Source organism: Delphinus delphis, chromosome 3, assembly GCF_949987515.2.
Source record: "Delphinus delphis chromosome 3, mDelDel1.2, whole genome shotgun sequence".
Taxonomy (NCBI): Eukaryota; Metazoa; Chordata; class Mammalia; order Artiodactyla; family Delphinidae; genus Delphinus; species Delphinus delphis.
Genome location: NC_082685.1, coordinates 3,794,631 through 3,818,745, shown reverse-complemented (window position 1 = coordinate 3,818,745; position 24,115 = coordinate 3,794,631). Strand labels below are relative to the sequence as shown.

Sequence of the window (24,115 nt, the reverse complement as noted above, 5' to 3'; positions counted from 1 at the left end):
GCATACCCTACCCAATCAGATGACTCGCAAGTTCCTTTGTTCCCTGGCTATAAAAACAGACAAGTGGGCTTCCCTGGTGGCGCAGTGGTTGAGAGTCCGCCTGCCGATGCTAGGGGACACGGGTTCGCGCCCCGGTCCGGGAAGATCCGACATGCCGCGGAGCGGCTGGGCCCGTGAGCCATGGCCGCTGAGCCTGCGCGTCCGGAGCCTGTGCTCCGCAACGGGAGAGGCCACAACAGTGAGAGGCCCGCGTACCGCAAAAAAACAAAAAACAAAAAACAAGTAACCCGTGGTAGGGGTCAGCTCTCCCTATCAGAAAGTCATCCCGCTGTTCTGGCAGCGACCCTTCCCTTTAATAAATTCTGTCTTTTTTACATTCTGCCTTGTGTCTGGAAATTCTTTTCCAACCTGTTGAATGAGTGAATGTGTTTCAGTAGGCAGTGGGGTTTGCACGACCCTCACATGCACCTGTTGTGGGTCTCACCTGCGCTTATCACGCGGTGTGACACCGTCACTGCGGTGTGGGTTCGCCCAGGGGTACCTGTTTCTGCGACCGTCCCCTGCTAAGAACAACTCTCTAAATTGAGAGGAGCCACTCCCCCGGATTCCCACGTAGTCGCCTTCGCGGGCCGCGGATCCTGTTCCCGCGCGGTTGCCCTGGGCAACCCGTGGCACCACGCTTACTGTATTGATTCGAATCGCGGGCTACGTCACGTCGTCCCGAGATGCCCGCCGCGAGCAGGCACAGCTGCGCGGGGTGGGCGGGGCGGGACGCGGACCCGAGGCCCCGGCGCGCGGGGGCGGGACGGCGGCACGCAGCGCGGGGGCGGGGCCGGCCGCGGGAGCGCGCCCGGAGGAGGGTGCCGGAGGGCGCGGAGCCGCGACCGACGCCATATTAAGGAGCGGGGAGCCCGGGATCCCGTCAGCGACGGCCGCGGCCGGACGCGGCGTAGCTGCGCTCAGCGGAGGCGGGCGCGGGGCGGCGCCGGGAGAGGCGGGGCCGGCGGAAGCAGCGAGCGACGGGCGACGGGCGACGGGAGCGAGCCAGGTGAGGCGGCCGAGGTCTGGGGACCCGCCCCCTGGACCCGAGCGCGACCCCCGAGTCGGGCGGGCCTGGCAGCGGCGCGGGCCTGCCCGGCCCCCGAAACCGAGCCGGCGGCCCGGCCAGCCGCCCCCGAGCTCAGGCCCCCCCCCACCCCTCGGGAGCCGGCCGGACGCCGGCGGGCCGCCCCGCAAGCCGAGCTAGGCCCGGGTGACCTCAGCATCCCATCTCCCGTCCTAACCCCCACGTCCGAGCCTCCCCATAGAGCAGGCCCTGCGTGACCTCCGCAAGCCGAGCCACCTGCAGGCCGTCACCTCCCCGCGCGGTCAGCGTCCCTATCCTTTTGTAATGAGCAGGTTGAGCTCTGACCGCTCCGCGCCCCAAACCGGGGGACTCCCCACTCTGTTCCCCAGAACGGCAGGCCCACGCCCTAATCTGTGTTCTTCATCATTGGCCTGTCAATCCCGGGTCTCTCAAGTTCACACCATACAGCTGGGGCCTGCCCAAATTGAAACTCCCCGCCCCAGCTGTCACAACTCTCTCCGTCTCGGACCAGCCCCCGCCCCCCGCCCGGATAAAATACAATCTGAGGTTCGTGGACCCTGGAACAGCCAGGGTGAGGTGCGGAGGCCCTGCCCGTATGGGCGCCCCATTGTGCTCACCGCGCCCCTCTCTGCTCCTGGCACACGGAAGCAGTTAGGCGACGAGTTTTGAATACATAAGTGCCCCACTGGCTCCCAGCCCGTCTGGTTTCTGCTCCCCGCACCCTTACGGCTTGACCCATTCTGGCCATGACCCACCCAGAATCCAGCGCTCCCATCTCACCACTGACCTCCCCAAAATGTGACCGCCTGGTGGTGCCCAACTGCCCTCCAATCCGGGACCATTCTGGGTCTTCCAACAAGCACTAGCCCGGCCACCCCGGATCCCGCAAGTGTGGCACAGTCACGCCGTCACAGCCGTTTTCCCCTGCTAAAAACTGACCCCCACCTCCCATTGGTCCTGCACTGTCCAGACCTACCCCCAGTTCAAAGCCTGAGTCCCACTGTTGTGCAGCTGTCCAGCCTAAACCCGTTTGGTTTTTCCCTGTTCTCTTTCCCCTCAAGTCATCCCTTGGTTCAAGGTGCCTCTCAAACTGAGAACTAGATCCCCCCACCCCCAGTCCACTAAGCGATGACCTCATGCCTTTAGCTGGTGAGGCTGCACCCCACTCTCCTCGACCCCCCTCACCCCGGTCCCCGCCGCTTCTTAGCATACTTGGAACAAGGACAGTTTACCTAAAGAAAAACTGTCCACGCAGACCTCATGCAGCCGGCGGGTACATGTTGTCCCCCTGGCCCATTTATGGGCAGAATGTCTCGTGGGCCGTCATGACTGTTGATGTCGAGGACCCCTTCTGTTTTGGCCATGCTGAGCCGGCTTTTCTTCTGAACCTGAGAGTGGAAGCAGGTGTGGTGGCCGCCCAGCTGTCCTTTGCATAGTGAGTGAGGTTGGATTGCTCCAAGAGGGTTGTGTTAAGGATGCAGGCTCCTCCGCCTCCAAACGCCGGGGCTCTGGTCCTTGGACAGCTCTTGGTTCAAAGGACAGTTGCTTTGCTGTGGCCGGGGGGCCGCGTCTCACGTGACTGTGCTGGCCAGCGTGCCACCGTGACCATTTCCCAGGACGATCTCAGAATCTGTGCCCTGGGTGGTGCTATCTGTCTGGGGCTGGGCAAGGAGGACCTCGGAGCCTGATGAGTCTTCAGAAGCGGGTCTGCATCGATTTTCACACCAGGTCCTCTGTCTCCTGCCATTCGTAGATTTTGGGGCCTCTGACTGGGGCAGGTTTTGTATATCCAGGACTTCTGGGTTTGGGGAGGCCCCGAGTGGGGTTGGTTGTGGGACCTTTCGCTCAGTGTTACTGAGACAGATGAGGATCCAAAGTCATTCAGTCTGGAGGGTCGATCCTGGGGACTTCCGGCTGGCATCAAGGAACTTGGTCTTTAAGAAAGCAGCCAACTTGCAGCACCCTTGTAATCCTTCTCTTCTAGAGCAGAGGTTCTCAACTGGGGATACTGGTGATGTCTGGGGACATCTGTGGTTGTCATGACTGGGCTGCTCCTGACATCGAGGGCGTGGGGGCCAGGGGTGCTGCTCCACACCCCGCAGCGCCCAGGATGGTCCCCCACATAGGATGATCTGGTCCTGAATGTCCACAGTGCCAAGGGGGAGAGATCTTGGACTAGAGCCTGACCGGGAGGCCTGTGAGTACAGGGACTCCATCCCCAGACACTGCATAGGGCCCGGCGAGGCTGGAGCTGTAGAATGCAGGGGTCCTGGCCGGTCCTGGGGGTTGGCAGAGCTGGGAAGGGAGTATTTGGCTCCCCCTTTTCTGCCCCAAGAGCTCCCTGTGGTCTGACTTATGCTTCCTCACAGGCCCCAGTGGCTTCTTGCTCGTCAGCTCCACTGATCACGGCCCTGCCCACCCTGCACTGGCCTACCCCAGGCTTTGGCCGCTTCGGAGCCTGCCTGGTGCAGGCAGGGAGTGTTTAAGTCAGGGGACAGGCGCGCAACCGGAGCCCCCCGAATGTGGCACTGACAGTCTTGACGGGACGTTGGTCGCCTGACCAGCATGTCCTGTGTTCTTGGCAGGTGACTACTCTCTCCTGCCTCAGTGTCCTCAGGTGTGAATAGAAGGAGAGAACGTGCTGTGCACCCTCCCGGCCTTGTTTCCTTTAGTCATCTGACTACTGTGAGTCGTAAAAAAAAAGTAGAACGTGGAACCCACTCGCCTGACTTCCTGTGCTTCCCCCTTCGTCCTTCACTCGCCCTCCTTTTATCATCTTATTTATTTTTGTTGGTAACAGCTTTCCTCAGATATAATTATTGTATTCCACAATTCACTCATTTAAGTTGTACAGTTGGGGGTTTTCAGTGTATTTACAAGGTTGTGCATGCATCACCACCATCTAGTTTAGAGCATCTCCATCTGCAGTCACTCCCCATCCCCTCCTCGGCCCCTGGCAACCACTAACCACTCTGTTTCTCTGGCTTTGCCTGTTCTGGGCGTTTCATATAAATGGAATCATACAGTATGTGGCCTTTCATGTTTGGCTTTTCTCACTGAGCATCGCATCTTTAAGGTTTGTTCACGTTGCAGCGTGTCCTCCCTTTTTTGTGGCTGGATAGTATTCCGTTGTATGGATGGGCCGTATTGTGTTTGTCCACCAGTTGGGGGGCCCTTGGGCTGTTGGCACCTTCTGCATACTGCGAATGGAGCTGCTAGGAACAGCCGGGCACAGTTTCTTGTGGGGCGGCCCTGCTGTTTAATCGGGACTCAGATGCCTCTGCATGCAGTCCTTGGTGGCCTGCTCCTCGCCCTTAGCTTCCTGTCCTCATTTGCTGCTGATGCCCAAGTCTGGCTCCTGACTGCAGGCCCACGCGGCCAGCAGCCAGTAGATCCTCTCCTGGGTGTCCTGCGGTGCATCCAGAAAAGGTTGCTCTTTCCACAGACCTGCCCTTCCCCCCCCTTACTTCCCCCAGCCTCACCTGGGTGCCTCCTTTCCGTCCCCCCCATCTTTCCAGGACCATCTGCATTCTCACCTGGGCAAGCAGGCCCCGTCTCCCTGCTCCCACCCCCCTCTGCCCAGTGCGCCACCGCCAGCCTGCAGACGCACATCTCATCAAGCCCCTCCACCCGTCCCTTCCCCACCTCCCTGCCACCAGCCGCCCAGGGCACAGCCCAGGAGCCTGCCATTCTGGCCTTGTCACCTTTTCCTCTTCCTGCCCCCAGTATGCTCCTTACACCCCAGCCTCCCCAAACCATTCTTTCCAGACCCCCCCATGCCCTTCCCCAGATCAGAATGGGCCCAGGAACCATTGACCATCAGGGTGGGTCTCATCCCTACCAGGCATGACAGCCACCGCAGGAAGGGGGTCAGGCTGTATTTGCACTGGGTCCCACAGTGAGGAGGGGCCGCTGGGGGGAGGGGTGGAAGGATGGTGGGGGGAGGAGGAGGGAAAGATGAGGGTTGGGGCATGTCTGTCTGTCTGTCTGTCTCTCTGCACTTACAGAAGGGCTGAGCAGCTGAGAGGTCAGTGCTAGTCTTTCAAGCTGGGGGAGAGGGGGGAAGCAACTATTCCCCCTAAGGAGTTCCCTAAACCAGAGGGTCTCCACTGGTTTAGGCGGTTGTCAAACCTGGGGGTGGGACATCCAGTGGGCGGGGCCAGGGAAACTGCTCAACCCCCCACAGTGCCCAGGACGGCCCCCCACAGAGGAGGACCCACCTGAGTGTCAACACGCTAGGCATTTCCTTCTGCCACCGCCCCCTGGGACCCATGGCGAGGAACCACGGTGAGACAGATTGAGGAAGCACTTTCTGTTGCTCAAGGCTGCCTGTGAGGGGGTGAGATCCCTGTCTCTGCAGGTGTGCAAGCGGATGCAGAGATGTGTAAGGGCTCTGGGGTCCTGATGGGACATCCAGCCTTGGATGGAGTCCCAAGAGTCAGGCCTCCGACATAAATCACAGTTTTGTGGCCCCCAAGTTGTTCTTCCGTTGCGTGGGGTTTGCATCATCTGGGTTGCTGCAGACCCAGACGCCTTTACGGTCTGAATGTTTCACCAAGTCAGACGGGAGTGGGTGCTTTGTGTGCTGAGAGGTGGGGGGATGAGAAACTGCGCTTCAGGCATCATTTCTGAGGTTTCGAGCAGCAATCTCACATGGGGTGGAGGTGCCCTGCTGCCAGCCGTGTGCTCTTGGGGGTGTTGTCACGGAGAAAAGAGGTGTTGACGGGATTCTCCTCTCCTTGAGGCTGTGAGCCCGGGGGTGGGCCATAACTCTGGCTCCCTGCTTTGCAGCTCCTGCACCTGCCTGCACACAGAAGGGCAGTAGCCTCAGGTGAATGAATGAATGAATGAGCAAACGAATGAAAGGAAGATGCTCCTCAGGGCCCTGCCACCAGGCCCCCCTCTCCTACTGGTTCCCTTCGGCCACTCGGGAAGACGCGCTGTCCCCCGTCCAGTGCCGGGCACAGTCCTTTCTGACTCTGGCCGTTCCCAGCCTTGTCCTTTGCTGTCCTTAGACATAAGGGGCCGCTAGATCGTTGTGTTTCCTCTGCGGGGGGAGGCCACTCCCTTCACAGGAGCCCAGGTCCTAGCCTTGTACAACCACAGCCAGCCCTCCAGCCCACAACCCTGCTCCTCCCACGTTCTCAGGACGGTCCTGCCTCCTCCAAGGGGAGACCAGTCCTTTTCACCTTCGGGGGCAGCATGGGAGAAGATGGGGCCCTGCCTGGTGGCCTGTGGCCACCAGGGTACCTCCCGTGCCGCACAGCCCACGTTACCGCGCGGTGGAGCAGGAAGCAGGGGCGTCTGGGACCTGTTGTGCGCCTGTCACTGAGCCCGTGAGACCAGCCCCCATTTCCTAGCGTCTCCTTTGGGTCAGGCCCTCTACCTGCTGCTTCACAGAAGCTGCACCCAGGTCACCGCAACACGTGCGGTGTTATCCCATTATCCCCCACTTTGAGATGAAGAGACTGAGGTTCAGAGAGGAGAAGTTGCTCACCCAAAGCCATGCAGCCAGTAAGGGTTGAAGCCAGGACTCAGAGCAGGTCTGTCCTTGTCTGCAGCCCGCCCTTTCTCATCCACCGTGCTGGGACTGGTTGACGATTGTGCGGGGAGGGGGCCGCCGGGCCGGCCTGCCTGGGCCCAGGAGGAAGAGGCAGAGCCAGACCCTGACTGTAGCGGAAGAGTGGACGACCCACATTTTCTGGTTGGGTCTCTCATGTGGGACTTTTCCCCCAACCCCTCAGAGACCGGCTGGAAGAAGACGACCAGCCCCCCGCCTTTCTCGGGGGCTGGTAGTCAGGAAGCCAGGGATGGGCACCAGAGCCAGCCCCGGTCTCCAGGTTCTTCCGCCTGCATGCTTCCGGAAAGGAGGGCGCTTCCCCGAGGTGTTGGGCCCGTTGAAAGTCTGTGCCCCGAGATGACGGTTCTCAGGGAGCCCCAGCCGTTTGTCACCATGATCCCTAATTGGATGGCTCCTGCTGGGGCAGGCCGGCGGCCGTGATGACCGGTCCTGAGTGGGCCTTGGGGCTTTAGATGGCTGGACTGCTGGTGCTGGGCCTGGGGAGCCTCTCACTGCGGAGCCCGAGCAGCCATGGGCAGGTGGGGGCAGGCGGGATGGAGCGCCCGAGCCCCTCTTTTGTGGAATGGAGATAGGGTGGCACCTGGGGACCAAGTTGAGTCGAGCACCTGGACTGCCTGGCGCTGTGCTGGCTGCTGGAGGGGCACAGGTGTGCTTCGTGTCACTGCTCTCACTGTCCGCATCTGTGCTCTGATGCTCTCCCCACAGGGCCAGGAGCAGTGCCCCGTCCGCCTGGGACGCAGTGCCCACACTGGACCTGGCAGGGCGGCGTGCCCAGGCCCCTGCTGGCATGCTTTCTTCCCCTCCCTTCCCTGCGCCCCGTGTGGGGAGCTGGTGTGACCAGCCCCCCCGAGGCCAGAGTTACCCTCACTCGGGGTGATCCTGCACCCCGCCCCCCCCAAGGGGACACTAGGCTACGTATGCGGACATCTGTGATCCACACAACTTGGAGGGAGTCTCCCCTGACATTGAGCAGGTGGGGGCCAGGGAGGCTGCTCCACACCCCGCAGCGCCCAGGATGGCCCAGATGTCAGCGGTGCCGCGGGCAGGCGGGCAGGCAGGCAGGCGGCCACATGCCACACCAGACCGTGCTCAGCCTGAGCACTGAGTCATGAACCACGTCAAACGGTATCTCCTTGGCCTCCGAGCCTGCAGCAGGAAAACAGCAGGACCGGTTTTAAAGATAAGCAAAGGCCTTGAGGGACTTGCAGTTTGAGCACTGCTGGAAGCAGTGCTGGCTGGGCCCCTCCAGGCCTGGCGTGGACTAGTGGAGGGTGTGCCCAGGATGCTGCCCTACGCACCGCACACCCCCCGGGGAGGCCTTGACAGTGACAGTCAGAGGGGCTGCACTGTCATGGGTCTTGCCCCACATGCCCCTGCCTGACCTCCTTTCCTCCTCTGTGGGCTGGGGAGGGAGGGCCGGTTCCTGCCCACACCTGGGGGCTGGCAGTGACCTGAGGTGAAAGCTTGCTCTTGGTATTGTTCCTCACGTGGGACCCCAGCCGCCTCCAGCTCCAGCTGGAAGGAGGGCTCGTGGGGCTGGGGCACTGGCTTATCTTCAGGCCCCTTGGTCCTTGCTAACCCCAGGGCCAGCCCATGCCCCATCATCTTACCAGGGAGCCTCCCTGGCCTGGCCCTACAGGGCCCTCCCCCAGCACTGTGGACACGGGGGTCGGGTCATTCTCTGGGGACGGGGGTGGGGCGCATCCCAGGTGCTGGGATGTAGAGCAGCATCCCGGGCACCCACGGTCCTGACAACCACAGACATCCTCAGACCTGGCCCGGTGTCCCCTGAGGGCAGAACCACCCTGGTGAGGACCCCTGGGTTGTACTGACAGGGAACCTCCTGCTGAGCACCTGGTGCCTGGAACCCTGGCGCGCTGTAGGGCCGAGCAAGGTCGGGGTAGCGAGGAGCTGCAGGGAAGGCCTCCTCAGGAGGGGCAGCCAGCTGTTGACAGCCGGCTTGAAAGCAAGGGCCCTGCTCTGTCACTGGGACCTCTTCATCCAGCATGAGTCGACCTCACTCTCGGAGAGGGCCGGGGCTGGGGGTGAACGTGGGGAGCGCACAGGAGGGCAGCCCTGAGGGGTCAGGTGGTCTGTGACACGTGCAGACCCTACTCCTAGCCTTGTAGGGACCTCATTCTGTCCCTTCAGGTGACAGGATCATGCCCATTTCCCAGGGGCCTAGGCTGAGGCTCGGAGACTGAAGGCTAGTCTGAAGCAATGAGAGAAGGTGTGGGCCGCCTGGCTCTTCATTCTGGGGGCCACGAGGGGTAAAGAGGAGACCCACCTTAAGGGCTAGCTTGGCGGGTGGGCGAGCCTCCCAGTGACAGTGCAGAGGGGGCAGTGGCAGCCAGCGACTGAGAACCCCAGCCCACCTCACAGACTGCGGACACCAGCCTGCAGGTGCCGGCTTCCGGGCAGAGCGTCTCCAGGGCCAGGGTTCTGGCCCCCCTGAGCAGGCTCTCATCGCTTCCTTCCCCGCTCTGTCCCCCAAGGCAGCTCTAAACCCCCTGCAGCCTGGGGGAGCCTTTCTCAGCCGCTGTGCTCGGGACTTCTTTTCAACAGAAAAGTCACTACTCTCTCTCTGCCTTTTACTAGGAAACTTTGCAGACACACAGCAAAGGTGGCAGAGCGTTCCCCTGCACAGCCAGCCATGCCCCTGCTGCCCAGACTCTTCTGGTCTAGAGCTGGGGCATGCATGGTCCCCGCTCTCCCCAGCTGCTCGTTTCTTTGAATGGCCGGGCGAGTTCCCTGATGCAGAATCCAAGAAGCACAGAGTGACAAGGCAGGAGGACCAGGGCTTCCTTCGTCTCCTGACCCCGTCCTCTAGTTCCTCTTCCCCAGCCGACCTTCCCAAACCTTCCAGAAATAGCTTGTTCTACACAGCATGTTACGTGCACTGGGTCCCAAAGACCCCCCCCCCCTTTTACTGCAGTGCCTCCTGTGGGGAGATGGGCCACACCCTTCAGGTAGACGTCTGGTCTGTAGACTTCTCTCGTCCCCAGCTTTCCTAAGCAGACTGCGGAGAAATCGCCGTACACAGGGTTTTGCCCACGCGCGCCAGAGTTTCTAAGGGTAAATTCTTAGAAGTCAGAGAGGATGTGCGTTTTTAGATTCTGAAAGCAGTTGCCAAACTCCGGCTCCTGCCAAGAGTGGGTGCGAGGGTGCGTCATCTGATCTTGGAGCTGCTCGGGGAGAGGAGGGAGCGGGCTCTGGGCTGGGTTCGCAGCCCTTGGGCCGCGCGTGCAGCCGAGCCTCTTTTTCCAGGAACCGTTTGTTTGTATCCTCTGCTGCTTTGGTCTGTCCTGAGGGTGGCAGGTACTTTTCCCGGTTGTGTCGTTCTTTTTTTAGAAAACTGTGTTTGTGGTGTATTTGCTTGCAGACACTTTTCATTTCTCCACACGTGAATTTATCAGCCTTTTCTCTCAGGGCTTCGGACTCTTCTGGTCTTCTGCAGTGCGGCAAGCAGCAGTCTTAGAGGAGGTGGGCGGGCGTCCCTGAGGTCCTGGGACCGAGGACTCTCTCGGATGCCACCTCCACTCTCTAGAATAGGCCGCTTGCAGCCTGGCGGAGCCGCAGGCCCTCGGCTCCGAGAATGGGCTGGAGCGGGGGCTCAGACCAGTTTTGTCGCCAGCATCATGTGGTTTGGGTATGACTGCGGCCGGCCAATGCTGCGAGTTCCTCCAGAGATCTTGGTTGAGGCCCTTGGCGTCTGTCTACCTCCTCACTGAGACAGCCTGGGTGTGCGGGGCGGGTGCCCCTGAGGGCACTGGCTTGTCACTTTATTTATTTATTTAACATCTTTATTGGAGTATAATTGTTTTACAATGGTGTGTTAGTTTCTGCTTTGCTACAAAATGAATCATATGAATCAGTTATGTATATACATATGTTCCCATATCTCTCCCGTCTTGCGTCTCCCTCCCTCCCACCCTCCCTATTTCACCCCTCCAGGCGGTCACAAAGCACCAAGCTGATCTCCCTGTGCTATGCGGCTGCTTCCCGCTAGCTATCTACCTTACGTTTGGTAGTGTATATATGTCCATGCCTCTGTCTCGCTTTGTCACAGCTTACCCTTCCCCCTCCCCATATCCTCAAGTCCATTCTCTAGTAGGTCTGTGTCTTTATTCCTGTCATACCCCTAGGCTCTTCATGACATTTTTTTTTCTTAAATTCCATATTTATGTGTTAGCATACGGTATTTGTCTCTCTCTTTCTGACTTACTTCACTCTGTATGACAGGCTCTAGGTCTATCCACCTCATTACAAATAGTTCAGTTTCATTTCTTTTTATGGCTGAGTAATATTCCATTGTATATATGTGCCACATCTTCTTTATCCATTCATCCGATGATGGACACTTAGGTTGTTTCCACCTCCGGGCTATTGTAAATAGAGCTGCAATGAACATTTTGGTACATGACTCTTTTTGAATTATGGTTTTCTCAGGGTATATGCCCAGTAGTGGGATTGCTGGGTCATATGGTAGTTCTATTTGTAGTTTTTTAAGGAACCTCCATACTGTTCTCCACAGTGGCTGTATCAATTTACATTCCTACCAACAGTGCAAGAGGGTTCCCTTTTCTCCACACCCTCTCCAGCATTTATTGTTTCTAGATTTTTTGATGATGGCCATTCTGACTGGTGTGAGATGATACATCATTGTAGTTTTGATTTGCATTTCTCTAATGAATAGTGATGTTGAGCATTCTTTCATGTGTTTGTTGGCAGTCCGTATATCTTCTTTAGAGAAATGTCTATTTAGGTCTTCTGCCCATTTTTGGACTGGGTTGTTTTTCTGTTATTAAGCTGCATGAGCTGCTTATAAATTTTGGAGATTAATCCTTTGTCAGTTGCTTCATTTGCAAATATTTTCTCCCATTCTGAGGGTTGTCTTTTGGTCTTGTTTATGGTTTCCTTTGCTGTGCAAAAGCTTTGAAGTTTCATTAGGTCCCATTTGTTTATTTTTGTTTTTATTTCCATTTCTCTAGGAGGTGGGTCAAAAAGGATCTTGCTGTGATTTATGTCATAGAGTATCCTACCTATGTTTTCCTCTAAGAGTTTGATAGTTTCTGGCCTTACATTTAGGTCTTTAATCCATTTTGAGCTTATTTTTGTGTATAGTGTTAGGGAGTGATCTAATTTCATACTTTTACATGTACCTGTCCAGTTTTCCCAGCACCACTTATTGAAGAGGCTGTCCTTTCTCCACTGTACATTCCTGCCTCCTTTATCAAAGATAGGGTGACCATATGTGCGTGGGTTTATCTCTGGGCTTTCTACCCTGTTCCATTGATCTATGTTTCTCTTTTTGTGCCAGTACCATACTGTCTTGATTACTGTAGCTTTGTAGTATAGTCTGAAGTCAGGGAGCCTGATTCCTCCAGCTCCATTTTTCGTTCTCAAGATTGCTTTGGCTATTCGGGGTCTTTTGTGTTTCCATACAAATTGTGAAATTTTTTGTTCTAGTTCTGTGAAAAATGCCAGTGATAGTTTGATAGGGATTGCATTGAATCTGTAGATTGCTTTGGGTAGTAGAGTCATTTTCACAATGTTGATTCTTCCAATCCAAGAACATGGTATATCTCTCCATCTATTTGTATCGTCTTTAATTTCTTTCATCAGTGTCTCATAATTTTCTGCATACAGGTCTTTTGTCTCCTTAGGTAGGTTTATTCCTAGATATTTTATTCTTTTTCTTGCAATGGTAAATGGGAGTGCTTTCTTGATTTCACTTTCAGATTTTTCATCATTAGTGTATAGGAATGCCAGAGATTTCTGTGCATTAATTTTGTATCCTGCTACTTTACCAAATTCATTGATTAGCTCTAGCAGTTTTCTGGTAGCATCTTTAGGATTCTCTATGTATAGTATCACGTCATCTGCAAACAGTGACAGCTTTACTTTTTCTTTTCCGATTTGGATTCCTTTTCTTCTCTGATTGCTGTGGCTAAAACTTCCAAAACTATGTTGAATAAGAGTGGTGAGAGTGGGCAACCTTGTCTTGTTCCTGATCTTAGTGGAAATGCTTTCAGTTTTTCACCATTGAGGACGATGTTGGCTGTGGGTTTGTCATATAGGCTGGCTTGTCACTTTAGAAAAGAGAGCAGCATCCATGGTGGGGTGCGTCCTCTGCATCTACAGGGGCAGAGCTTGAGAAGGCGTTAGTCCCAGAGCCCCTGCACCCGTGCCCACGCCTCCGCGAGTCCCTCTGTGAGGCGTCGGGTCTCGGAGACTTGATCCTGGGCTGGATGCTGGCACCTGACGGCCCCACACACTCACCCACCGCCCAATCTGGACCTCGCGTCCGCCTTGGCCCTCCGTAGACAGCTGGCCGCTGTGGTGTGCTGCCACCGGCATGGCTCCTCTTCCCCTGGTGACTTGTCTCTGGCTCGCCGCCCCGCTAGGCAGGGAGCTCAGCACGGGGGGACTGTGTCCTCGCTGCCTGCTCCAGCCTAGCACCCGCCCCAGGCCTGAGGGTGCTCAGAAAACGTGGGATTGGTGGGGTGAATGAAGACTCTCCGACAGACGCGTGAGCCGCACGGGCTGGGGCAGAGAGCATGCCTCTAAGGGCCCACGTTGAGGACACCCTCTTGGCAGCCACCACTCCCTGAAGATCAGCAAAGGTGGTCTTGGTGCTCTACCTTCCTCCGCCTGCCCCTGGTGTGTGCGTGTCCTGCAGTTGTTGTAACAAATTATTACAAACTCAGTGGCTTAAAACAACAGAAATTTATTCACACAGTCCTGGAAGTCAGGAGACTGGCTCGAGCCTCACGGGGCTAAAATCCAGGCGTGGGCAGGGCTAGTCCTTCCGGAGGCTCCAGGGAAGCATCTGTTCCCGCCTTTTCTAGCTTCTAGAGGCGCCGCCTTCCTGGCTCGCGGCCCCTCCTGCATCCTCACAGCCAGCAGCGCAGCATCTCCCGTCTCTCTCTGCCTCTGACCCTCCGCCTCCACTGGGCCCTCCGGGACATCCCCATCCCAGGGGCCTTAACCCCATCTGCAAAGCCCGTTCTGCCATATAAAGGAACACACCCAGAGGCTGGGGACTAGGAACATCTCTGACCCTCAACAGACACATCTGTCAGCAGTGAGACGTCCGCCAGCTGCACGGGCTTCTGTAGACTGTCCCGTTGGGACGTCGCGGGCAGATGGAGGGGGGTGCGCCACACTGGGCGTACTCGCTGGACTCGGATTCAGCGCACCCCCTGTGCAAGGACACGTGGTGTCTTAGGAGCAGCTTCTTTGCGCATCCCAGGAGACTAGTCTCCCGCCCCATGTGCTCCGAGATGACCGCGGTGCTTTGGGCTCTGCTTAGGTTCTGGCGTGCGGGCGGCATCCGAGCTGTTGTCTGGGCCCTGCCGTCTGACCACGTAGGGAGCCGCTGGGGTCTTTGGCACGGTGACTTTGGTCTGTGAACGGAGGGGCCGTGGTTTCCGTCGGAAGTGAGCTCACGTGGACCGAGAGGCTTAGACGGCTGATGAGGAGGCCCCTCGTTCCCCTGGGCCCCGCCGGCCCCGAGCTGTAGCCTAGCAGTGGGGGCCCTGGAGGTGGTACTGCCGAGCGCACAGCCGAGTGTGCCTGCACCTGCTCTCCCGAGGGCTCACTGCCCGGCGGGCGGCACACGAGGCCCTGGTCAGGGCCGCCGTGGTTGACCACACACGTTGGGCCAGGAAGCTAGCCAGGCTCTCTGAGCCTTATTTCCGTGTCTGCAGAGCAGGGACAGCCAACTGGCCCAGCTCTGGAGCTGCTAGAGCAGGGCCGTGACAGCTCTTCCTGGTGTCCAGCCCCACTCGAAGCCCGTTCACGGGCCACTCAGTCACCGAGGACGCCGGCCCTGCTGGGGCTTGGTTCTGGCTTGCACTTGGCCTGGCACTGTGGTGCGAGACGGCCGGGTCCGCGCTTGGGAAACGGTCCCCTGAATGGGTGTCGCCCCCCCAGGCCAGATGCTCAGATGGGCGCCTTTGTGTCCCGCTATGGCTCTGCTGCCCAGGAGCGGTCGGGTGTGGTGAGGGCTTGCGGGGGGCCCTGGGTGGGCGCGTTGGGAGGGGGAGGTCAAGACCAGAGACGGAGACAGCCATCCGTCATTTCAGAGACTATGTTCTGGGGCCAGAACGGACAAGATGTGTCTAGGGACCCCTGCTGGGGCAGGAAGCCGTTGGCCAACAAGGGGGTGCCTGCTCCCAAAGGTTTACCTGAAATGAGGAGGGGGCGGAGGTGTTGCAACCCTGCTTCTCACTGAAGCAGGAAGCCCGCTGTCTGTCGATGACAGACTAGAAAGTTCTAGAGGTGGATGGTGGGGATGGTTGCCCAACAACGTGAATGGACTGAATGCCGCTGAGCTGTGCACCTAAAAATGGTGAAGATGGTGAATTTTATGTTACGTATATTTTACTCTCATTTTTTTTTTTTTACCCTCATTTTTTTTTTTTTTTTTTTTAAAGGCAAGTGTGGAGGGTACTACACCTAGGAATTTGTATTTGTAAACTTAATTTCTGGCCAGCCTTCACTTTTCCAATTCTTGATACTTGGTCAGTTGTCAGAGCAGCGCCGGCCTGGATGCTCGGGGGCCGGAACTAGCCAGCACTGCCTGCGTCCAGCCCTTGGGCTGCAGCCGGAAGCGTAGGGTGACCGTGATGGCGCGAGGCCGGGGGGTAGGGGCAGAGCAGGCGCAGGGCAGGAGGCTGTGCTCGGGAGGGGGCCCCCTCGGCGCCGCCCCCCGCCCCGAGCGTCAGGCATCCCTGGACTCTGGCCTGCCATCCCCCGGGAAGGGCACCCTGCCCTCTGAGGCGTCTGCTCTTCCCTCCCTGGAATGCTCCTTGGTGCCCCTCGCTGCCGCACTCTTGCTCCTCTTCCTCAGAGGCCTCCCCAGGCGGTCGGGGGAGCTGGTGGGAGCTGGGCAGAGGCGTGTGTCCGCTGGAGGCCACCATCCCCCGCCCCAGCAGGCCCTGCGCCCGGTCAGCTCCGCAGACCCCGACTGACGGGCCGCCCTGCCTCCCTCACAGGGGCGAGGACGAGGCCCCAGGGGCGGCTCACGGCCTCGAGCGTCTGAAGCAGGAAGGCGACGAGATGGTGCCTGTGGGGGATGGGGGGGCCTGGGGTAAGCGGGCGACTGGCCAGAACCAGGACAAAGGCGTGCGGGCCCGGTGGAAGTTTCCTGCAGAACAACCAGAGAGGAGCCTGTTTGTCCCTGTCACGTCCCGCTGGGCTCCTGGGAGGGAAGGGCCCCCACCTGGCAGGGGACTTGGCTGTCCCCGAGGAGCGCCCTGTGCTCGCCAGGCGGCAGTGGGGACCGCTGCCTGCTGGCGCCGACCTCTCCCGCCCTTCCCGCCCAGGCTGACGGCCGCCATGGACCAGGACTACGAGCGGCGCCTCCTCCGGCAGATCGTCATCCAGAACGAGAACACGATGCCGAGCGTGAGTACCCAGGGCTGCCCCGCCGGCACTGTCCGGGCCCGCTGGAGCCGGGGAGAGTTGGGGCGCGGGGGGGCGGGCAGCTGCTGGGCTTTGGCCCTCGGAGAACAGAGGTGCCGACAGGCGACAAACACGTCCTCCCCCTCGGCGGCATGGCCACGCCAGGTGTGAGATCCCCCAGCACCTCCCTGTACTGCCCTCCGTTGCCGGGGCCACAGACCCCTCATCCTCGTGGGCAGCCAGGGCAGAGGAGTGATGGTGGCACGGGAGGGCCCTGTTTTGCTCTTTCCTGCGTCCCCACCCCCTCCGCCGTGTTGTGTTTCTCTGTCCTGGGCTCCCGACACGTTGCAGGCTGTGCCCGCCAGTTCTCAGCGCTCTCAGCTCCGTGCTGGGCCGTCCAGGGCGGGGCCCTTCCTGCCTCTTCCGGCTTCTGGTGTTGCCGGCAGTCCTAGGCTTACAGACCCACCCTCCAGTCTCTGCCTCATCTTCACGTCCCCCCTCACTCTGTGTACCGGTGTGTCTGTCTCTTCTGAGAACACCAGGCCTTAGATTTAGGGCCACCCTGCTCCAGTATGACCTTGTCTCAACTTGATGACACGTGCAAAACCCCCTTTCCAATTAAGGTCACATCCCAAGTATCAGGGTTTGGGACTTCAGCATATCCTTTTGGGGGACACAGTTCAACCTACAGCAGATCCCTTGTAGAAAAAGGGACATTCCTGGGACATTCCCACTGCCTGGTTCTGGGGCTGAGTCGTGGTCTGATGGGGGAATAGCCTTGTGTATGGGGAATGGGGCTGGCAGGACGACAGGCTCTCAGTGTCGGGGGACAGATGCTCTTTGTTCTGTGCTGTCAACGTTCCCGTCCTTTGGTGACAGCTGAGAAACGGATCTCAGCACGTGGCGGTGTCCATGGTCGGGCTTTCGCTCCCCGGCCTCTTCCCACCCACGGAGCCAGACAGACGAACTGAGCCCCAGACATGGTGCCGCTAGCAGGTTCCAGCACGTGGGTCACTACCAAGATCAAACCCTTGTTCAGCGGCCAGAGGCCAAGGGCGAGGAGGCACAGTGGGCGGGGCCTCAGTCGGGGAGGAGAGAGGGTGGCCTTGGGGCACTCTGGGGGCTCTGAGGCACCCAGCCCACCCTGCTGTCTTTCCAGGTTGCAGAGATGCGGCGAACCCTGACACCCGCCAACTCCCCCGTGTCCTCCCCCAGCAAGCACGGGGACCGCTTCATCCCCTCGAGAGCCGGTGCCAACTGGAGCGTGAATTTCCACAGGATCAACGTGAGGGGGTCGGGAGAGGGACCCTGACCGCGCAGCCTTGGGGCACGGGCCGGGTCCTTCCCACTCAGCCCTACCTCCTTCCCCTCCCTGTCCCGCAGGAAAATGAGAAATCTCCCAGCCAAAACCGGAAAGCCAAGGACGCCACCTCGGACAACGGCAAAGGTCGGGACTCAGGTACCCCCGCCCCCCGCCCCCTCCGCCCCAGCCCCCAGCCCAGCCTCACGGAGCTTGGTGCCCACAGACGGCCTGGCCTACTCGGCTCTGCTGAAGAACGAACTGCTCGGTGCCGGCATCGAGAAGGTGCAGGACCCGCAGACGGAGGACCGCAGGCTGCAGCCCTCCACGCCTGAGAGGAAGGGCCTCTTCACGGTGAGCCCCGCTGGCTGCCTCCGGTCTCAGCCTCCGCGGGCATCTCCTCCCATCTCAGCCCTGCCGGGGGGCTGGAATACAAGAGGCGAGGGGGCCCACTTAACCCCGTGCCCCGCACCAGGCCTGTCGCCCTTCTGCGCGCCTGCGGGTTGGAGGGACCTAGGACCAGTGCCGCATGCAGGGCGGATGGGCGGGGCCTCAGCCTGAGCCACCCCGCAGCCCACCTCCCCATTTGGGCCCTGGAGCAGCGCCAGAAGGCCTGGCTTGGGTCCCTCAGGAGATGGGGCTGAGGGGCTGGTGGCTGCATGGGGGCTGGAGAGACAGACAGGCTGATGCCAGCAGCCCTGCAGGAGGACGCCTTGGGTGCGAGGCTTGGTTTGCCCGGGACGCGCATCTCTAGTCAGAGCCCCTCCCAGTTTCGGCGCACCCTGGACTCAGGCACAGGGCACAGGGCTTCCGGGACGCAGCATCCACTCAGTGGGTGTCCCCTGCCCCCAGTATTCCCTCAGCACCAAGCGCTCCAGCCCCGACGATGGCAATGACGTGTCTCCCTACTCCCTGTCCCCCGTCAGCAACAAAAGGTGAGTCCAGACCTGCACTGGCCGGGGTTGGGGCTGGGGGGCAGCTGGCAGGGCCCGGGAGCTGCCATCAGTTCTAGAGCTGTGTACGGGGTACGGGGTGGCCCAGAGGACCCCCCTCATTGGGGACTTGCTGCAGGCCCAGACCAGGTGCTGGGAGCCCGAGAGGGGTCCCGCAGGAGGCGCCGGGCAGAGGGGAAGGCGGGGCTGTCAGAGCTCAGGGCAGCTGAACATCCAGTGGTGGAGGGGTCGGTGGCCGTGGGGTCACCCACGGGTTTGGGATCACAGAGTGACAGAGTCGGGACAAGTGGGAAATGACGCAGCCTCCCAGGGCCACCGGGAGGAGATGGCATCTCTGCAGTTCTGTGCAATTGTTGCCTAATCTCTGCCTCGGTCTCCCTGCAGTCAGAAGCTACTGCGGTCCCCACGGAAACCCACCCGCAAGATCTCCAAGATCCCCTTCAAGGTCCTGGATGCGCCCGAGCTGCAGGACGACTTCTACCTGAATCTGGTGGACTGGTCATCCCTCAATGTACTCAGCGTGGGGCTGGGGACCTGCGTGTACCTGTGGAGCGCCTGCACCAGCCAGGTGGGCGCCGCTGAGCCTGTGCGCATGCGCACGGGCTTGGGGGCAGCAGAGCGGCTTCCTACGGTAGCCGGGCCGGGGCCTGTGTGAAGGGTGGGAGTGTTGCCGGGGGCCTCCAGAGCCTGGGGCAGCTCCCGGCCACCCCCTCCTCCCAGGCCTGTCTCCTCAGTGTGCAGACTCTCCTGGGGTCGGTCAGCAGGGGTGAGCGGAGGCCCACGCCCATCCCTCCCTGGGCTGGCTTCCGAGAGTCAGGAGTCCTTGCTCCCCGGCCTGAGCTCCAGCCTCCGCCCGTGCCAGCAGAAGAGGCACGGTGTCCGGGCCCGGCTGAGTGCAGTGTCCCCCACCCAGCAGTAAATGCCTCGGAGTGGCTGCTGGACACGTGGGCTCAGGGTCTGCAGGACACAAAGACCCTGCAGGTGGGGTGTTTGAGGGACAAAACCAGATGCAAGTGGGTTCAGAGAAGGTGAGCGAAGCCAGCACAGGGAGGCCGGCACGCGCGCGCGCGCGCGCACACACACGGCACGGCACGGCACGGCACGGCACGGCACGGCCCGGCCCGGCCCGGCCCGGCAGCCTGTGGCCAACACCTGCTGCAGGGATCCCTCCGCCCCCGGGCGTGATGCTCGCGTCCCTCCAGGCTCTGTGCAGTCAGCATCCCTGTGCTTGGGTGTGTCCCCTCCTGGCCTGTGGCTTCCCAAGCCTCCTAGCTGCCTTCTACTGGTCCTAGCACTGATGCCAGTGCCCCCAGGCCTGAGGTGTGAATGAATGAATGAATGGGTGGACAGACAGATGGATGAATGGACAGTCTGAACCTTGAAGGAGCAGTGGGCACCAACTGCTCCCCCTTCTGCTAGGTGACCCGGCTCTGTGATCTCTCCGTGGAAGGGGACTCGGTGACCTCCGTTGGCTGGTCTGAGAGGGTCAGTACACTAGCCCTATCACCCCGCTGGGCAGGGTTGGCCCAAGGGACGTCGACCGGCCCTCACTGGAGGGGCCCTCGGCAGTGTTGGGGGCCTTGGAGACCCAGAGGAGCCAGAATCTGGCCTTGTGGTCACTGTCCAAGCCCCAGTGACACCTGTGCCCCCAGCTGTCCCCAGCCTGGTAGAGATGGTTGGAGTGACAGAGACTCTGGGGCAGGCTCGCTCCACATGTTGAAGCATGCAGATCTTGGGACACATTGCATGGATTTTAATAGTTCCACTCTCTGTACGACTGTCTGCCCAGAAAGTTCCTAGGAGGGGTGTCCGAAGGGGCGCGTGTTAGAGACCTTGAAAGAAGTGGGCCCAAGGCTCTGCCGTGGGGAGGTGAGGGGAGCTCCCCGGCCGCCCAAGCAAGGGGTCCCCACACAGGGGCCTGATGCCCGCTCTTGCCCGTTTTGTTGTCCTAGGGGAACCTGGTGGCCGTCGGCACACACAAGGGCTTCGTGCAGATCTGGGATGCGGCTGCAGGGAAGAAGCTGTCCATGCTGGAAGGCCACACGGCGCGCGTCGGTGAGGAGCCGCTCGGGGCCCGGGGGTGGGTGGGTCCCGAGGGGCCGGGCGGGTCCCGAGGGGCCAGGCCACGTCCTCATCCCACCCTCTGCCTGGCCGCAGGGGCGCTGGCCTGGAACGCCGACCAGCTCTCATCCGGGAGCCGGGACCGCATGATCCTGCAGAGGGACATCCGCACGCCGCCCTTGCAGTCAGAGCGGCGGCTGCAGGGCCACCGGCAGGAGGTGTGTGGGCTCAAGTGGTCCACGGACCACCAGCTGCTCGCCTCAGGGGGCAACGACAACAAGGTAGGCCCAGCCCCTGCCCTCCCTTCCTCCCCGCCGGCCCCCGTGCCGTGGAGTAGGGGTGACGGGTGCACCCCAAGGGAGGCCAAGATGGGCCCTGCCTTCCCTTGGGGGCCAAGCTGCCCGGGCCTCACAGCCCCGTCCCTGCAGCTGCTGGTCTGGAACCACTCAAGCCTGAGCCCCGTGCAGCAGTACACAGAGCACCTGGCGGCCGTGAAGGCCATCGCCTGGTCCCCGCACCAGCACGGGCTGCTGGCATCCGGCGGCGGCACAGCCGACCGCTGCATCCGCTTCTGGAACACTCTCACGGGGCAGCCGCTGCAGTGCATCGACACCGGCTCCCAGGTGTGCAACCTCGCCTGGTCCAAGCACGCCAATGAGCTGGTGAGTGCGGGGCGCAGGAGGCCAGGCCCCAGCTGTCCAGGTCTGGCAGAAGCTGACCCGGTACCTGTGCCCACTGACTGCAGGAGAGGCCCGAGGGCTCTCATGTGCAGTGTGGTTCCCTGTCTGGAGCCAGTCATCGACCAGGGTGTGGGGTTGAGGGCTGACACCTGCGGTCTCTGCACCCTGTGGGCGCGCCTTGGTGTCCTTGTGCCTCGGTGGGTGTGTCTGGGGGGGTCTGTGCCCTGGGGCCACTGGAGGGGGGAGCCCCAGGCTCTGACAGCGTTCTCTGTGTCCCCTAGGTGAGCACGCATGGCTACTCGCAGAACCAGATCCTCGTCTGGAAATACCCATCCCTGACACAGGTGGCCAAGCTGACCGGGCACTCCTACCGGGTTCTCTACCTGGTGAGTCTCCCCAGCTGGGCCCTGTTCCTCCACCTGGAACAGGCTCTGGGACTGGACTGCAGGGTGCGGCAGCATCACTCTGAATCTGCTTCACCAGCGCCCCTGCCCTGTGAGCAGGGGCAGCTCCGCCTGCCTTTATAATCTCCAGGTGTTTGTTTCCACATAAAAATAGAAGATGCCACGAATAACCCACATCCAGCCCCTCAGATCACCTCTAGATGTTTCACCAAATAACCACTTGCACGTGTCTGGAGAAAGCCCCTCCCCAAATCCACTCACTCTTCAATATTTTGGTTTTTTCTAGAAAAAAGTTCTGTGCTTAAACCAGCAAATCCTTTGCCCAGTTGCACAGAGAGGGGTGTGGCATCCTTTGTGTTCTCATGGCTTTGCCCGTAGGCCACAAGGACAGAGGGGGTCTCTCTTCTCCCGCAGGCCATGTCCCCTGATGGAGAGGCCATAGTCACTGGTGCTGGAGATGAAACCCTGAGGTTCTGGAATGTCTTTAGCAAAACCCGTTCGACAAAGGTAAAGTGGGTCGGTATCAGCGCCAGATGTTCCCCCACGTGTGTGCCCTCAGCCTGTCCTGGGGCCTCCTGCCCCACCCCCGCCGCTCAGCCAGCCCCAGTCACCCCGTCAGCTGTGCCCTCCCCAGGATCCCCACACCCCCTCTCTCCTCCTGCATCACCTGGTGTCCCTGCACATCCTGGGGCACTCACCGCGCAAGGTGCCCGCACAGGCCCCTCCTCAGGCCCGGAGCCTCGGGGTCCCTCCAGGCAGAACTTCCTTCCCGTGCCCAAGCGGCTGGCGCGCAGCCCAGCGGCCCAGCCTCGAAGCTGGCCCCTGCGGGAGGTCACCGGACCAAGGGCTCAGCGTCGCTCCTGTGTGCCCTGCAGGAATCCGTGTCCGTCCTCAACCTCTTCACCAGGATCCGGTAAACCCGTGGCCGTGCCGTCCTGGTCGCAGAGCGCCACCTCTCAGCGTGCATGGACCCTCCCCTCCCCCGAACATGGGCCCCAGAGGAAGACAGGCAGCCAGGGTGGGGCGGGAGCCGGGCCTGGAGAGACCCTGAAGGTTCTATTAAAGCCTGATTGTGAACCCTGTCAGCCGGTGTTTGGGGCGGGGCCGGGCTCGGGCACCAGCAGTAGTGGGGCCTCCGGATCCCTCCACCCTGGGTGGCCCCGGCTCGGACAGCTGTTCTCGGAGCGGGATGGACGCCTCCTGGATGCCGCCTCCTTCCGTCCGTGTCCATCACCGCCTCGCTGGGGCTTCAGGCTCTGCCCGGAAGCTCGTGCTCACTGCTGCCCACACCTGCTACGGGACAGACGGCTGGACACCAGGCCGTTCGGCCGGGGAAGGGCCTGGCAGGATGGCAGCTCAGGTTGGCCCGTGAATCGAAATGACGTCCCCACTCGAGAGGTTTCTTTGCAGCCACCTCTGCTCTCCCTGTCCCAGCAGCCGACCGCTGGCTCTTTCAGGGGCACGGCGTTGGGAGCAGGCCACACGCCAAAGGAGGTCACCTTGAGGCGGACTTGTTGTCTGAGGGAGACTGATGTGGGACCTGTTCGCCATGATGGCTCGCCCCAACTGTCCTTGTCGCTCACGGGGTCACAGCCGACTGTGGTTCTTGCAGCTTGCTGGGCGGCCGGTCAGGGTAACCTGAGGACAGAATTGACCCTGCGGGTCAGGTCCTGTGGGCGCCCAGCCCTCCTCCCCAGCCCCTTCTCCTCCAGGCCACCCTAGTGGGTCCTGTCCATCTGCGCCTTCGGCTGCGGGAGGGGGCAACCTGAGGGTTCCCCCAGAAGCTTCCTGAGCTCCCCCTGACTCTGGGCCCACCTCATTGTCCTCTTCTGCCCTGTTCTCAGGTGAGACGGAGGAGGGAGGTGGGGCCGGTGTGTGGCCAGGGGCCTGAGCAGCCACCCTGCCTCTCCTCCTCTCCCTCCCTCTCCCCTTCCCAGGTCGGAGGACATTGATGGACGTGGCCTGGGCAGGGCGGGGGTCCAGCGTGGCCAGGGGGGCCCCACAGAGTCCCATCGGTCACCCCGGCTCTGCCGGAGCCCCCGCTCCTCCGGTTGTGAGGGCCTTGTGCTCTGCTCAGCCAGCCACACGTGTGCATGTGTATATGTGTATCTGTGACTTTCCTTTGGATTTGTTTCTGTGTTTCTGTAAATCAGTCCCCAAAATGTTAAGGCTTGCTGGGGGAGAGCAGTGGCCCACCCCTACCCCTGGGGGAGACAGAAGTCACAGCTCTTAAGGTCTTCTTCAGAGGGGCAGGCGGCTGAGCCTGCATGAACTTGGGGAAGGGTGGGTCCTGCCTCCCGGCCCATCCCGGCTGCTTGCTGGGGACGGGCGGGGACGAGCAGGGACAGTGTACATAGATGTGTGTATTCCGATGGGTCCAGATTTTATTTTTGTTTGTTTGAGTTTTGTTGTGTTTTTTTTTAAATAAGCGAGCAGTCCTTTGTCTACCGCACGCCTGGCGCAGGTGAACCTCGCTCCTCCTGGAATTCAGCATCGCCGTCATTAAACCATGTGCGTCGTGCCCAGCTGGGGCTGCCTGTCTCTCGATCCATCTGGAGTCTGCACACACCGGGACCCCAGAGCGGCCTGAATGTCACAAACCGGTGGGGAGTGGCTGGCTCTGGGGGAGAGGCTGCGG

General features: G+C 60.4%; 1 protein-coding gene across 2 annotated transcripts; it reads left to right on the top strand.

Moving 5' to 3' along the window:
* The first annotated feature begins 856 nt into the window (after positions 1 to 856).
* FZR1 (fizzy and cell division cycle 20 related 1) lies at positions 857 to 24,002 on the top strand. Of its 2 annotated transcripts, none has more exons than XM_060007403.1 (14): positions 857 to 1,048; positions 16,001 to 16,082; positions 17,239 to 17,364; positions 17,463 to 17,526; positions 17,606 to 17,733; positions 18,232 to 18,314; positions 18,717 to 18,900; positions 19,752 to 19,817; positions 20,285 to 20,387; positions 20,490 to 20,674; positions 20,822 to 21,055; positions 21,355 to 21,459; positions 21,892 to 21,984; positions 22,353 to 24,002. In XM_060007403.1, the coding sequence occupies exons 2-14, from the start codon at positions 16,014 to 16,016 to the stop codon at positions 22,392 to 22,394; spliced, it is 1,482 nt and encodes a 493-aa protein (XP_059863386.1). In that variant the 5' UTR covers positions 857 to 1,048; positions 16,001 to 16,013; the 3' UTR covers positions 22,395 to 24,002. The 2 variants fall into 2 exon arrangements, with proteins under 2 accessions (XP_059863386.1, XP_059863385.1); XM_060007402.1 differs by having other exon boundaries at positions 21,892 to 21,993.
* Positions 24,003 to 24,115: the final 113 nt, after the last annotated feature.

Coding starts and splice junctions, on each gene's coding strand:
- FZR1 (XM_060007402.1), top strand. CDS start 16,014: ATGGACCAGGACTACGAGCGGCGCCTCCTCCGGCAGATCGTCATCCAG. Junction 18,901..19,751: donor GGAGCGCCTGCACCAGCCAG/GTGGGCGCCGCT, acceptor CCCTTCTGCTAG/GTGACCCGGCTCTGTGATCT. Junction 21,460..21,891: donor CCTACCGGGTTCTCTACCTG/GTGAGTCTCCCC, acceptor CTTCTCCCGCAG/GCCATGTCCCCTGATGGAGA.